The sequence below is a fragment of the Anticarsia gemmatalis genome, chromosome 6 (genome assembly GCF_050436995.1).
Source record: "Anticarsia gemmatalis isolate Benzon Research Colony breed Stoneville strain chromosome 6, ilAntGemm2 primary, whole genome shotgun sequence".
Taxonomy (NCBI): Eukaryota; Metazoa; Arthropoda; class Insecta; order Lepidoptera; family Erebidae; genus Anticarsia; species Anticarsia gemmatalis.
Genome location: NC_134750.1, coordinates 3748668 through 3765297, shown reverse-complemented (window position 1 = coordinate 3765297; position 16630 = coordinate 3748668). Strand labels below are relative to the sequence as shown.

The window sequence follows — 16630 nt, the reverse complement described above, 5'->3', positions numbered from 1 at the left end:
GGGATCATCATAAATCACTAATACTCTTTCGGTCTGTGATAATTTAATTCAAGTATTACGGACAAAATGTACATAGTCTGAGCATCTTGGACGAACCTTTTACGAGTACAAGTTGAATAGTATTTCGTTTAGCCAGTCTACTACCCTATTTTATGTATTAAAGTAAGATGGTCTATAATTTTATTAATTGTAATTTGTTATAGAACGAGAAAGACAACGAGCTAACGACGCTTAGCGTGCAACGTCGCGTGTACATAGCACGTGACGAGCAACGCCAGGTGGCGTCAGTGATGTTGCACTCGGACACCAATCATCTCATCCGCGTCGGAGGACTCATATTCCTCAGTCCCGGACACTTGCTGCCGCATCAACTAGCCGCCTTCCACACGCCTAATTATATCTATCCTATTGGTTATAAGATTGTAAGTATAACTGTAATTATTGTGTACTTTTTAAGCCGTGAATTACCTATATTTTAACCATGGACCATATGCGCTTTTGTTATAAAACTATTTAGTTGATATAAGAAATGAAAACTAGCTACATCAATGCTAATTTGTTACTCATTTGTAGTTCAGCCCAATTGCTTAATGGTTAAATTATTAAGAATAACAATGATTTGGACAAAAAATAAACAATTTTTACATGATTTCAAGCATTTACGAAACGTAAAGGAAAATAAAATACTTACCAAAGAAAACAAGTTACTAACACGTAGTTGTACTCCGCTCGATGTAGGTTCGCTTCTACTGGTCGATGTCGCGCGCCAACACGCGCTGCCGCTACCTGTGCTGGATCACGGAGGACGAGGGCCGGCCGCGCTTCCACGTGCGCGCGCAGGACGAGCCGCGCCACGAGCTGGCCGCGCCCACGCCTAGAGCTGCCTGGGCCAATGTTCGTATACACATCTATAAACACAATACTATTCTACCAACCTTTTAAATTATTGTACCATTTTAATGTTTAGATGCTTATTTGTTTTATAAAAGTACAACTTCACACATGTTATGTTATCGTTGAGCAACACACATGACATCAAATTATTATTACTATTTGTAGAAATTCAAATTACATTGCACTTTTTAACAGTAATTTAGTAAATAAGTTCTAATATTTTTGATTAGGTATTAGATGCGGTGGCAGCATTGCGTGAAGGTCGCAGTGAAGACGGAGTGCTGAAATTATGGCCCAACTATGTGACCGGCGAGGATCTGTTCGGTCTTACCGAGCCTGCCGTCGTCAGGGTACTTGAAAGTTTGCCTGGTGAGTTTATCCTTTCAACGTTTCTTCTTAGCTTTCCTTTAGTTTTGATAAATGAGTACAAAACTATCATGAATGTCTTTTTCTTAGTATAAATATTGTGTCGTGTGTCGCAGGCATAGAGACGCTGACGGACTACCGCTTCAAGTTCGGTCGCTCGGCGCTGCTGGAGGGCGGGCTGGCCGTGAACCCGTCGGGCTGCGCGCGGTCCGAGGCGCGCGCCCGCGCCACGTGGCGCCGCGCCGCCCGCTCGCTGCTGCCGGCCGCGCCCGCGCCGCCGCCCGCGCTGGACCACCCCGCCTGCCCCTACTCCAAGCAGTTCGTGCACACCAAGAGCTCGCAGTACAAGAAGATGAAGTCCGAGTGGCGCAACAACGTCTACCTCGCGCGGTACGACACGCATACGACACGCGCCGTAACGCCATTATATGACATGAAAATTAACCTTGATTTGCTTCAAAATAATTGCTTTATAATCTCAGTTTAAGCTCTCGCCACCTAGTCGTTATCCTATCAACTTCTATAAATTTTTATCATAACCATTGTTTCAGATCTAAAATCCAAGGTTTGGGATTGTACGCCGCTCGCGATCTAGAGAAACACACCATGGTCATTGAATATATCGGCGAGATCATTCGATCTGAACTATCGGAAATACGCGAGAAGAAATACGAAGCGAAGGTGAGATTACACTAGATTATGATTTAGAAATAAGCGTAATTAAAAAAACATCATTTCATTACGTTTACACAACATTTTGTTAACTTTTTGGCATTATATCGTATTTAAAATGAATTATAAAACTGTACACCGCTGTTATAACGATATGTATTGCTCAGAACCGCGGCATCTACATGTTCCGGCTGGACGAGCGGCGCGTGGTGGACGCGACGCTGTCCGGCGGCCTGGCGCGGTACATCAACCACTCGTGCCAGCCCAACTGTGTCGCCGAGACCGTCGAGGTCGACAGACATCTACGCATCATTATATTCGCTAAGAGAAGAATCGCGAGAGGAGAAGAGGTAATTCACTCATTTGCTATGTATGGGCTAGTTATTCAGGTTTAGCGAGAGAAGTATCCACTAAATCCTATCTCAACGGATTGATTACAGACAGACAGAGTGAGTCATAACTAAAGATTGAAAGGAAATGTGTAATAATTAAATCTATTTTATTTGGCACAAAAGATGTTGCATACTTCTACGCATTTCCTTTCCTTAACATTTATGAATTTACATTCAGATACTCGTCTCAACTATTGCTGAAATCGTCCAAGACGTTCAGACGCAGCCAGGAAGAATAAATCACGAATAATCACAAGGTTAATAGCATTCCTTTAGGACAAACTACAACACTAATTGTCTCTCATTGTCCACAGTTGGCTTACGACTACAAATTCGACATAGAGGACGACGCCCACAAGATCATGTGCATGTGTGGCGCACCCAACTGCCGCAAGTGGATGAACTAATGAACAAGACTTATAATTTAATGGACAAGAACAATACTCCACCGTCGACGAGACGACGAGTTATCGCCGAGTTGAGGACAACTGTAACTGTTGTACGAGTGTGCTCATGTCTACACACAAACATATGAACATGTCACTGTCTGTACGACATCAACACACTACTCTATTCCCGATATCGATTTAGCGTAGGAAAGGCTATGATAACTAGTTTTATGTACCAAAGTGATTGTACTATCTGTAAGTAAATGAATCATAATTTAGACTTATTTAATGATTTCACTCTCATAAAGCTGACGTGTGATGATCTACGAATAAGACAATATCAACAGAGTTTTACTGACTAACTTCAATTTTATAACTATATTTAGCTATCGCGGCAATCAATCGGATACATTTTTTTGTAAATAGTATAAAATCGATATAGAAAGTTGTTATTCAATTTAAATGTTTTAGATGTGAACGTTTTACGATAGTAGTGCGTAGAGTAAGGTTATAATTTTATTATTTTTATTGTATTTTATGAATGTTTTGTGTCTGTTACATGACTTTATTAATAATCAAAATTTAAATCGCACCTAAGTCTCCACAGTATGCGTACACCCGTCGTATACTTTAAAATCTCAAAAACACAGTGACTAAATGTTAGGTTAAGTTACCAAATAGACGAGTCTGCATTTAGTATGCATAGAGCACAATTTATTTAGCGATGTATATTTCCTCTTTATTAGAAATTATGTAGGCTCGTGTGATAGATAGACTTGTGGACAAGTGTATCGCGGTACAGGGTAGTACTATAATTTCTAATGGAGTGGCACGAGACGCCACGATGTGCCTGAGCCGCGGTCGTCGAGCCGGTCGTAGTCGCACGCGCTCGCATCTCCTCGCCGACCACTTGACTGTATGTATACCTGCGTGTATGTGACGTGTGAGTGTTGTGTGCCCGCCACCGTACTTTTATTCACATGGTTACAATACTGACTCACATTGACGAATATTGGATATCTTACATGACATTTAGTGAAGAAATTTTACGAATATTTACTCGAAAGTAATGCGTTATATTAGATAGTTCACCATCTCAAGCGAAGGATGTGAATAAAATAACGTGCATATAGTAGTTAGTGTAATTATTTATGTAATTATAATGAATAGTCCCAAATGTGATATTACCTCACATAATTTCGCGTGAAGTTCACTACGTAGTGGCCATCGTAACCTGGTCGGTTAGCTTGTTGAGTTATTAGCTACGCAGCCCGCGTTGTATGGCATCGAATGCGTTCCGTGAAGCTTGTAAGATCTGGTTATAGAGAAATATATATTAAACGTATGTAGCACAAGGAATTATTGTAACGCAGGTTGCCGTCTACCAATGTTATGAATTCATGCAATGTAATTTTAAGTGTTGAATGTGCAATATCATAATCTTGAGTACAGAATGTAAATACGCCGTGTCGTGCTGCAGTGATAAACATTTGTAATATGTAATCATGGTCTAGTGTTTTATGCATTATTTGTAGTCACTTATACACTCTCATTGAAGTTCCATCGATTTTATTTAAAGCATTCCCATTTTGCACTAAAGTTGACTCAAATTATTATTTTCATGAGAGAACATTTTGAAAGTTGTAAAATTATGTACTTTAGTAATATTCTATACATTAGTATTTTTATTGCATTATTTTCCTATAATTAAAATTTTAATTAGTATAAAACTGGATTTTATTTACATCTATGTTGAACCTTTTTTAAGATTTATTTCGCCTTATTATCGGCTCGGCATTTGAAACAGACATTGGTTGGTATACTTAGAAGCTGAATGGTGCCAACCACGTAAACCAATACATTACAATAGCTTCAGCATGAATCAAGGATTTGAGAATCCCATCTTTTTTAATAAGGTGCACTTATGATCGAATGGAAACTGGATTGTACTAATTCCTCGTCTCTTAAAAAAATAGACAGACAGAACGAAACCAGGGGGAGTGAGGTACTGAAGTATGAAGATTTTGTATGGTTAAAGGAGGTAAAAGGCAAATAAAACATCGGACTATTTCATATAAATTTTATTACAAACTTTTTTTTACTTAAACTGCAAATAATATACCAAAGAACATTGTCTAAGTAAAGCTGGAGATCCAGCGCACGTTGATCGCAACAGTTATGAATGGAAACGGCTCGTCTAGCGACGCGACCGCCGGCGCCGGCCGCTTTGTACCACAAGCGAGTTCCGTGCAACACGCGAATTCACTAAACACATCAGAAAACTAACAAACCACGTCGTTTAGATCATAACACCTCCTAAGATTGTTACCATCTGAACAAACACATGCTTGATTATCAATTTTAGCAGTTGATTGTGCTCGAAAACTAAACAAAATGAATCAAAATACTGTTTTGGATACGTCTTGCTGCACCGTCAATAACTATTAATGGAAGATAATTGTATACTATTACCTTAAATGAATAAGTATTAAAATTCATTTTAAGACTCATCTACCACTAACGTAGACTAGCCGTTTCTTTACAATGTCTATTTAAACAATCCGAGAAAAATCAAATGATTGAAATAATTTACAAAAATATAACATTCGTCACTTTAACACATACAACACAATGAGCTTTATTTGATAAATACATAGTCGAGTCAATACTATCACTCAAGTTGGAATGAGAATAAGAAAATAAATATTAATAAAATTTGAATTAAAATTATTGTATCTTACACTCTGAATCGAAGGCGATACTGAGACTGCGTATGTAAGACTATATATTTAATAATAATTATAATGTAGAACAAGAGACGACAAAGCTGCTCATACAGATTCCTGCGACTTTGTCCGACAATTGAGAAAATATTTGGCGAAACGATACATAATACCAAAAATTACCATGCTTTGCACCATTACCTTATTTATATAGACACAAATTTAAATGGTTTCACAAACCTAAAGAGCGACGAGGGAACCCTCGACGTAATCATTTAGATTCACGTAAAATTAGAATTGTATTTCAGTATTTTACAGCCAAACAAAAATCACTGAACGATACAGCTAGCAGCTATTTGTAGCCGAGATATTTTAGAACCGCGTCATATAAATCGCTAACTAGTAATGCTCGGCGCGGCGCGGGTCCTCCCGCCACATACAATTTGTACTTTAAAACTAGTATTGCTAGTAACTAAGTACTCGAATAGTTGCGTCCTATAATGGAAGCGGCAGTAAAACCTCACAGTAACATATTCATATACAGAGGTCACGTACACCCCGGCAGGGGATCGCCATATTAGTTACTTAACCTATAAAAAAGAGACAGTATAATAAATTATATTATTTTATTGCAATATCGTGATCCTTACAATATTAAAGGATTCATTAGGTCTAGTCTCGATACCGAGATGTTACAAACATAAAGCATTACTAGTGAGCGATAGTTGGGCTGCTTACAAACGGGCGCCGTTCGAGCATATACACATCGTGGAAACGTAGCCGCAAACTTAAAGATACATTAGTCTGAAAATACTTATTGTTGAGATAAAGTTGCTAACACTTCATAGTAAAATGTCAGTATGAAGTACAGGCCACTGAATAATAAGAGTCTGATGTAAGGCTTAGTTCACATAAGTTAAAATAAGTAGTGTGTGTGGCGGCTACGTTAGGACATTTATATGAGAAGCATACGCGAGTATAAGCGAGCCGGGGGGGTGCGCGAGGGGCGCGGCGCTCAGTCGATGTACTGGGCGAGCCAGCGGAAGCCCTCGCCGTAGCCCTGGCGCTTCAGCACTGAGCACATGAACAACTCCAGGGGTCTGCCGGGCAACTCTGACCTCGATACTTTACCCTGGAACATACAAACAATAAAGTCAGCATTTGATTGTTTAACAAAATCAAGTTTATTATGTTAATGACTGGTTGAAGATTATGATACTATCTTGTTGGAAAGTAATTAATACTGGAGATCCTATCTAATTAAATTAAGCAGACTTCACATTGTAGCATAAAAATAATTATATATTTTAAGTTAGATGATGTTAAAACGACGTTTATTGCCAGTATTACTACACATTATAAACCATTATCTTACAAAATTATCACATTATAAGCCCCTGTATTTATGACATGCGATTTAGACTCGACAAACCTAACTTCTAAAAAGATATAAGACAGTAACTCAATTAGTAATCGTATATTATGTGACGCGTTGCGTGTATGAGAGGGAAAGCCTATAACTACTCACATAAGGGAAGTTCCTAAAAAGGTTATTAAGAATATCTTAAAAGGAAAAACTTAAGAATAATTTATATTTTGCTATAAACAACACTGTGAAGTGCGAATACTTTCGTGTTTTATTTCAACGACTAGAGGACATTATCTATTACGTAGTGTTTATAAAGTATATAAGCAGCGGTATCACTTAGTATATAAAACAGTATGTATTATCATAAGTAAATAAACCTTGACGCGAATGCACACTGCATACCAATGGGCTGTTTGTTGCTAAATAATTCAAATATTCATTGCATATAATTATTAGAGCAATTATGAACATACATACATAAAATCACGCGTTTTCCTATAGGGGTAAGCAGAGATCACAGAAAGCCACTTGATACAATCCTAACAAACTTTCATTGCTTCATTCAAATCCATACATCCATAATAATATTAGTATGTTTCACATTCTACAGGCTGATTTTTATTAAATTATTTTTCTATACATATAATAAAACAGTAAAAATATATGATAAATATTTATTTCTTTATACATCGTTTGTCTTACAGGACTGCATGTACTTGTAGAAGCAAGATTTAATAAAAGCAAAGTCATAGAAATTAATAAGTAGGTACGTATTGGGGCATTTTTTGTAGCCGTATTCCGTATTTTTTAATGTAAAATTACAATGAATTATGCTTTGTGAAGTTACGTAGGCAATGTGTGTTTGTTTGGTTATCGCAACGATGACAACGGAATTTCGAACATAATTTATGATAATTAGTTGTGATTCTGCAAAATATTGTCATTCTACGTACGCAAGTTTGTTATACTGTAATAGGTTATTAAGAAATATTAATAAGCGTATTAATTCCATGTAAATGACTGATACGGAACACAAAAATAGCATATTTACGCTCTAAAGCAGAACAGAAAACGTGTAGGTAGATTAGAATCAGGTCAGGAGAAAATACAGAACTATGTTGAACATACATACATAAACACGCCTTCCCACAGGGTAGGCAGTGTCAAAAGAACTATTTAACTAACGAAATTTGGTTCCAATAACATGCCTTTTGGGTACAGGATAGGCTATTATAGATAGCATTTGTATTAAATCATTATAAAATAAGACGAGGTACTTTTCCCAAAAACTGAGAAAAACCCGACTTCAAGCAAAATGTCGTCTAATTTATTTGTTATCTTAATAAAGCCCAAGTCTCTCATATATTTAACAAGACTTTTTAATACTGAAAAATCTATTGTTGTTAACTGTTTACGATGTTGATGCCATGCTAATTAACATTCATAATTGTGGCGTTTCTATAGTAATTGCAAGTATAGTTCTTATGCCTAAACAACATTGGAAATATCACTTTTTAAACAAAAAAGATCCACAAACACGTACTAAGGCAGTAAGAAGTTGGGAGATAGAGAACATAACATGATACATAAGAATTGAAAACCTCCTTCTTTTTTTAAGGTTAGGTTATATCTATAATTATTGGAACCGGTCATCAGGAACAGAAAAATACATCCAATGGTAATGTCATATTTCTTAGATATCATAGTTTATAAATACATGGTTTCCGATAACAACATCAATAAATAAGTGAAGTGGTAGATAAAGAGAGGAAACGTTACGCCAGTAGCAACTAACTGAAAGATTTTATCTAATTCACTTTAAAATCTGATATGATCTGTGCATCAGAATAAGATACACGTACGAAACTATTTTATTACTGTTCTGCTTTTGTAAATGTATATATTTATGAGGTATTAAAAACTAAGGTATGGTATTTGTGGTATTTTTTAAGAAAGGGGATATGTTTCAGTTACTGCCACTGGATGGGACAAATGTATGTTTGTTTATCACGCAAAAATTACTGGCTAACGACCAGGATTAACACAGAGGATTCTATATACCCTGGGAAGTCATGGAATATTTGAAGTCGTGAGAAGAAGCGATTCCTTACTTATTTTATACTTATAGAGCTGTGATGAGACAAAGTAAAATAGAACATCAACACAGTTAAAATCCACGTAACATTATTACGTGTTAAAAACTACTAAATCATACGCAACTGTGTTCCAATACAAAAAATTATGTAACATATGACTGCGCGCTATAATCCTACAAAATATATGTACCGTAAAATTACAGTCATTATAGTTTTATTGACAAACATTGAATACGGAACTTTATTGGTATTCCGTGCACGGAAATCGCACAAAATTGTGCAGATAAGAATTGTACGAAATGGGTCAGTCGGTTATATATCATTTACTTAGTATATACAAAATAATTAACTACTGTCATGTATTTTTATTATTCTGTTCATTTGGGCAGAACATACTATGCGTGTTCTCGTATTAGATTAGATACAAAAATATATAGAAACAAACAAAAAAGCTCGTAATTTCTTTAAAAAATATCACTATTGTGACCACAACACTAACATGTTATGGAAATAATAATGCAGTACTGAGTTTCTATCACAAAGTCATGATACTAACAGTATTGATTCGAGGTCGCAACATTAAACAGAAGTATTGAATATGACCTGGATAGTGAGGTGAGATAAAGATGTTTTATTTATAGAAACACTCTGTACCGCGCCCTTATTTACTTATAAATATAGTAAGATCGCAGTTCCTTATGATATAAGTGTATTAAATTATGTAGGTTCGGAAGCAAGTCTGATAAATTGATCCAACCACTCATTGTATAGTTTTTGTTACGCATTACGTAAACAATTGAGATAAACTAGACACGCTGCCAAGTTTTAGTACAATGTGTAACAAGACTAGAATACAATTATTTAAAATTCTACAATGTTTGTTAGTAGTTTTGACAAAGACATAACATCTAAAAGACGTAGTTGTGGATTTTTCCTAATCAGCTGATAACTGACAGCAAGGGTTCAATTTCACTTACTTCAAATCAACTAGAACTATATAAATTGTAAACTTTGGAGGTATTTTGGAGATATTGTAGGCGTTGACCTATTCTCTTTTTTAGGCACGTGCACCCAACATTAAGTGGCACAATGACTTCACGTTACTGTAAATTTAATTTTCTACTGTTAAGAAGCATAAAGGATAGTGAAAAGTCCTCACCTTTCCAGTAGTCTGTTGGTACAAGTTGAAGAACTGGCGGAGCTCGTCCTCGCTGGCGGCGCCGGGCTTGTCGATCTTGTTGCCGAGGATGAGCACGGGGCAGTTGCTGAGCGTCTCGTCGGTGAGCAGCGAGTCCAGCTCGGCCTTGGACTCGGGCAGGCGCGCGCGGTCGCACGCGTCCACGAGGAACACGATGGCGTCCACCGCCGGGAAGTAGTCGCGCCACACTCGCCGCGCCTGCTGGTGACCGCCCAGGTCGAACGTCGTGAACCGCATACTGCCTATTGACAGCTCCTCCGATGCTGCACCACAAATATTACAATATCAATTATATTGAACAATATTATACCCATTTTTTCTATATGAAAAACGTCAACTCCCGCACTAAGAATTGCTCTTGTGTGTTGTCGATGGGAGTTGACGATATTAGAAAAACAATCGTACCATTAACATGTTTCTGAACACTAATTCACAGTTGATTTCAGAAACATCATAAAATGCATTTGATAATATTGATACATATTGTAAAGATATTAATAGAGTGGCACTCTAAAACATTTCCAGTTGGACATAAATTATGTTTTATTAGTTTTACCCTATAAGAGATATATTAATATTTCCCCATACAACAGTAATTATAGCTGTAATTACACCATATAATAATAACGAACATAAACTAGATACGAATATATCATTCAAAAATCTTATTATATGTATGTTAGCTAATAAAAAGACATTCATAACTTAACTTCAAAATAAATTTGAAACAGGAAATAAGACTACTTCTTGACCTTGTTAAATTATACTAAATACACATCTTTTTGTTGTCAAATCCAAACTAGTTTAATGAATTGATAATACAAAGAAGCAATAACTGTTTATGTCACTGATATTTTCATCAAGATAAAAATAATAATGCAAGTAATATACCAAGAATAGAAACAATTGTAATAATTCAACTTTTTATTTAATAGGTGTAAAAGAGCAGTGATAGCCGAGTGGTATAAGTTGACACCTCCCACTCAAGTGGTCGCAGGTTCGAACCCGAGGCAACACACCAATGACTTTTCGAAGTTATGTGTGTATTAGAAATAATTATCACATGCTCCAACGGTGAAGGAAAACATCGTGAGGAAACCTTGCATGCCTAAAATTTGTTTAATACATTTATTGAGGGCATACAAAGTCCCCAACCCGCACTTGGCCAGCGTGGTGGACTCAAGGCCTAACCCCTCCCTCATTACGGGAGGAGACCATTGCCCAGCAGTGGGACATTAATGGGTTAAATTTATTATTTAATTTATAGGTGTATTTTATATATTAAGCTGCGTGTCCTCTGCGTACATGGATATCGATCTCGGAATCGAAACATATACGGACCATAAAGATCTGTCGCTTTAAATTAATTTCTGTGGCGCCAAAATGCCGATCTAGTGGACGCAGTACCATAAAAAAATATTTTATTTTGATTATGATGCAGTGTTTTTATATGTATAGTACATACTCACAACATAAAGAAGCACATAATAAGTGATGTAGAATGTGGTTTAGCCATAAGGAGCATAAGATTCTAGTGACTGGTATATCCTTTTGGAGAACAAAGGTCTACATAAATGTATGTAAAATAATTATTTAGGAAATACAAAGACCTCAACCCATACCTACACCCTAGTTAGTGTGGTGGATGTAAGGTACACTCTCTCTTTTCTCAGAGGCAATAAATACTCATGCCCAGTAATGGGACAGATATTGTCTGACAAAGACCCATGCCCTCTAATGGGACAGGTTTTGTTTAGCAAAGAACCATGCCCAACAGTGGGGCAGTAATAGTTTAGTGTATGATATATACAAGTATGTATGTATGTATATACTTACTGGGATGCAATGTGGGTACATGTTGCGCGAGTTTGTCATCCTTCAACATGTGTAGCAGTGTTGTCTTGCCAGCATTGTCCAGACCCAGGAACAATAGCTTTCCTGACTTCTTCCACAAACCTGTACAAATAAGTTATATCATGAAATCAATAATAAACTGTACAAGGTACACTGTATCATAAGGAAGGCAACTCAAATTCGATCTATATGAAAAGAAGAGAGCTTTCCTGACTTCGTGCACAAACCTATATCAATAACATATTTCCTATATTATTATGACTTCAACATATAACATTAAATGAGTCATCTAATGGCAAAAGGAACTAATTCAATATCATCATAAGGTAAAAATTAAAGAGAGGGAAAGAGAGAGCTATAGGATCTGTATAGCACTTTTCCTTTCTAACATCAAAGTTCAAAACCTGAGCTAACTTCTGGAGTTTGTGAAGTGCTAATATGTTTTTAGCACATTCTTACTTAACACAGTGGTCATTATGTTTAACCTTGATTATGGTACTTATATTTGGTTGAATTGAGCTTTGAACCCATAACATAATGATGTTCTCTTTTGTCTTGTAAGTTAAGGAAAATGTGATCTTCAATTAAGCTGCATAGCATTTTTTTTCTACTTCAAGTCTTTAAGCCATGGCATTGAATATAAATTGCAACAACTGCTCTTTCATTGAGATATTTCTAAACCCTTGCAACACTTTGTTGCAATAGACAATTTCATAACCAATGTTTTTGATAAAACATTATAGGAACTATTTTATTTTCTTCCGTATTTCCACATTTTATTTAAGATTTTGTATACAAATATTATTAATATATGGGCAAATGACTACAGTCAATAACTAGAAACATCTAATTCCCTTTCACTCAGTTTAAATTATGAAATAGTAAAAGGAAGTCTTACAAGTGAAACTAGTCATGAAAGTAAGTGAAAACTCTTTTTATTTGAACAAGGAACACAACATGGCAGTCTAAAAGGCTAAGGTCAGTAGGTCAGTGTGCCAAGCTCACTGTGTTACAACCTTCATGGTCCATCTTCAAATTACCATTACAATAGTTCTGTCAATACCATTGTTTATATGAAAATCAATATTGTTTTCTATTTGTATGCTATTTACTTGGTAAATTATATTCAAAGCTTTGTTGATGCTACAACAGATGGTGACTAGGAACAGAAAAGTTACTTTTTTATTTTTTTTTTTTATTTTTATAAAAAGACAACTCCCGCACTAAGAATTGCTCTTGTGTCGCGGGGACTTTTACAAACATACAAACAACGGACACAAAGCACAACCAGACCCGAAACAATTATTTGTGGATCGCACAAATAATTGCTTCGTGTGGGAATCGAACCCACGACCTCCCGTTGCAGTGGTATCGGCGTGGCGACCTAAACCACTGCGCCACGGAGGCAGTCAAAAGCTATAAACTTTTTTTTACTAAAGCCATAAACTTTTTTTTTTGCATACAAAAATGTATACCTCATTATTTACTTGGTGATTGATCTATTAAACAAGATTTATATAGTTATGTTAGATTAAACCACTTTGTTTTGCACTTGATAAACTAATTAACTAAGCATATTAATTACTTATTAGATTAGAAACATTTGCAGACTACAGTAATTTGAACCCAACTTGTAATTATCAGTTGCTGGTTAAAATATATTTATAAAGTATTATTCTACCTATGACACTGTATAATTAAGTCATAATGCATGCGTATAGCAATGATAATGAAATAATTACTATGTTAACAACAGTTTGCTAAGTTCCATCAGTGAAGTAACAAAACAATGAATCTAATTAGAAACCAACTCACCAAGGAACCCAAGGACGCCAGTGAACCAATCCAAGATAAACATTTTGAATCTGGAACGTACGAAATGGAATTATTTCAGGATATCTCCACCTTCATCACAAAGAACGTATGGGATGAGTAATGACTTGCAAATCTTTTTGTTATCAATTACGTCTCAATAGCTGGCAGCGGAATATCACCGAGCAACGCCACGGGACAACGCACATGCCTAAAACTTGTTGAGACATCGAAAACGTAATCGGAATACAATAATGAATTGAGTAACATAGATGACAGAACGTCATTCGCGTACTTGAAACTTCGAACTAGAATTACACTAATACGCAAATGCAATACTCACTTATTAAAATTGAACTAGTTTAACTAATGCTAAAAGGAAGTTTATCACAATATTTCACACTTATTTGCTATATGTTACGTCGCTAAAACCGACGATTTTTCTCAGCAACGAATATGCGATGGAAATATGAATCTGTTGGCAATGACGTACGCTACTTCCGGATGTTGTCACATTGCTTTGTGGGTGTGTTCACATTTGAAATTTTAGTTCAAGTGAATAATATAGTTTGATATTGACTTAATATAAGAAATTAAGGAGCAATTTGATTTATTCTCTTGACGCGTAATGGTGGGATGCATTTCAGTCTTAGGTTCTTAACTTTGATAACGTAGCATTAGTACCATATATGCCAATTTTAACTGCTTTGTTTCTATCAAACCAAATACTTGTGACTCTATGTATTTTTGGAATATAACAACTTCTTTAGGGCTTGTCTGATTAGTACTTCGCATACTACTCCAGTGATTTTTGTTCTTAATAATTTAGTATTTAACGCCTGGACCATTTAATTCATATTCCATTAATTATTTATTTTGAACGCCACCTTATCAGTGTTGCTGCGTGAAGAAATCCTACTTAGTTTTTTTATAAAGAAGATTGTGCGTCAGTTTTATCTGCTAATTAAACGAAAAGTAAATTTTGATGAATTATTGGCCGTTTCAAAAAGTTAAATAATCGTTAGAGGTATTTCTATGAAATTTGAAAAATTGTTAGTTTTTTTTCTTCCGACTTTTTTTGCTCTAAATACTGGCAACATTAGCATCCGGATTTCTTTCTAGTTTTTGACAGCTTTCAAAGCTAAAGGTATTCACAAGTTTTTAACTAAAAAATGTTAAAAATATTACGAGAAATGAACAAATAATACAAAGCGCAACTAGTTAAAACCCACATTTGTTATCTTGTTACGTTTCCGTGAAAAATTGTGTGTGGATTACTCAGATTTTTAAGGTTACAAAAGTGGTTCTGAAGTGTTGTTATTTTCAGGCTAAGCCATGGCACCGAGGAAAAACAAAGTAGCAAAAGAGGAGGTCCAGGTGACTCTCGGCCCCCAGCATTTGGTGGGTGAGACAGTGTTCGGTGTCGCACACATTTTCGCCTCCTTCAATGACACATTCGTACACGTTACGGACTTGTCTGGTCGGGAAACCATTGCCCGTGTTACCGGTGGCATGAAGGTGAAGGCTGATCGTGATGAGGCCTCTCCCTACGCCGCTATGTTGGCTGCTCAGGTATGTTTACCGTTCTTGTTCTTACTACTCAGTGTTCCTAGAGTGGTCCTTACATGATCTTTTTGAGGTTATGTGTTGTTGTGTTTGGACTATAAAATATGTTAGTTTCTCGCTTCTCTTGTATACTGAATAAAGTAAAATCCCGTATCGGTGCTTATCTAAACACTTAACATTTACTTCATCATATTGTTTTGATTTTGATCAGTTAGCAAATTATATACTTAAATTTTTTAAACCATTGAAGAACCTGTGCTGGCATTGAAAGGCAAACTGCAGGTGTACTAATGTCTGATTTTATTGATGCTTATAAGAGTGGGTTAGCCATAATATATTTTTTTATCATCTAAACATGGTATTTTTACTATACATCAAACCGCTAAAATCTGTAGAGACTGTTTCTCATCTAAGTTTCTGCATATAAATGCATCATAGTTCTTCAATGAAGCAATGCAGTACTAATTCAATAGCCAATGTTCGTTATTTTTTCACCCCAACTGAAACTAATCAAATACTTTCATGATTTCAGGATGTTGCTGAGAAGTGCAAAACTCTCGGCATCACCGCCCTGCATATCAAGCTGCGTGCCACCGGTGGCAACAAGACCAAGACCCCAGGACCTGGCGCCCAGTCTGCCCTCCGTGCCCTCGCTCGTTCCAGCATGAAGATCGGCCGCATTGAGGACGTTACCCCAGTGCCCTCAGACTCGACCCGCAGGAAGGGTGGTCGACGAGGACGCAGGCTGTAATCTGTTAGTTTAAGCTCACTGTGGACTTTGAATAAAGGAGTTTGCGGTATTTTGTTATTTTATTTTGAAACCTCAAATTTTGGTTATGTGCTTGGTGCCATTAACCTTAGCATGTTAATAACTAAAATGTAATAGATAAGATTGATGCTAGGCAAACATAATCATTAATTTTTAATACACTTGTTGTTTCTATTAACAGGTGTTACAAATTTATTATTGCAGTCTAGTGCTACTTTTTTGAAGTAATGTGAACTAAGCTCAAATCCTACAGAACAACAGTGCTCGGACCCTATGGAGGCACTGAAGTCTGTCCCCCCACTTTCAATATTTTAACTTCATGATAGAATATCTCAGGAGCATTTGTGGCCTAATTAGAGATTCTAACCTAGACCCTCTGCTGTGGTAGCTGTTTTTGAGGCACATTTAGCGGTTAAACTCTATGGAATAGATAAACTACCGCTAAATGTACTTCAGAAAACAGACTTTGGTCAAGTACTAAATTGAGTCGAGTATACCGACATTTACTTTCCAATACAAGGTAAAGGGAA

General features: G+C 36.3%; 3 protein-coding genes across 8 annotated transcripts in view; 2 read left to right on the top strand and 1 right to left on the bottom strand.

Moving 5' to 3' along the window:
• Nucleotides 1–4443, top strand: part of LOC142973507 (uncharacterized) — a 39073-nt gene extending 34630 nt beyond the window's left edge. For all 6 annotated transcript variants that reach the window (XM_076115289.1, XM_076115284.1, XM_076115287.1 and 3 more), the window contains 7 exons: nt 204–422; nt 739–894; nt 1125–1263; nt 1377–1650; nt 1812–1941; nt 2100–2282; nt 2639–4443. In XM_076115289.1, the coding sequence (XP_075971404.1) occupies nt 204–422; nt 739–894; nt 1125–1263; nt 1377–1650; nt 1812–1941; nt 2100–2282; nt 2639–2731 (1194 nt within the window). In that variant the 3' untranslated portion in view covers nt 2732–4443. The remainder of the gene's footprint in view (nt 1–203; nt 423–738; nt 895–1124; nt 1264–1376; nt 1651–1811; nt 1942–2099; nt 2283–2638) is intronic.
• Nucleotides 4444–4779: 336 nt separating this feature from the next.
• On the bottom strand, nt 4780–14268 carry Sar1 (Secretion-associated Ras-related 1). The gene is made up of 5 exons (XM_076115283.1): nt 14109–14268; nt 13769–13818; nt 11936–12055; nt 10061–10362; nt 4780–6568 (listed from the first exon to the last, which is right to left on the bottom strand). Exons 2-5 carry the CDS (start codon nt 13809–13811, stop codon nt 6452–6454), a joined length of 582 nt encoding a protein of 193 aa, XP_075971398.1. The 5' UTR covers nt 13812–13818; nt 14109–14268; the 3' UTR covers nt 4780–6451.
• Nucleotides 14269–14805: 537 nt separating this feature from the next.
• LOC142973505 (small ribosomal subunit protein uS11) lies at nt 14806–16131 on the top strand. The gene is made up of 3 exons (XM_076115282.1): nt 14806–14912; nt 15093–15337; nt 15864–16131. Exons 2-3 carry the CDS (start codon nt 15101–15103, stop codon nt 16080–16082), a joined length of 456 nt encoding a protein of 151 aa, XP_075971397.1. The 5' UTR covers nt 14806–14912; nt 15093–15100; the 3' UTR covers nt 16083–16131.
• Nucleotides 16132–16630: the final 499 nt, after the last annotated feature.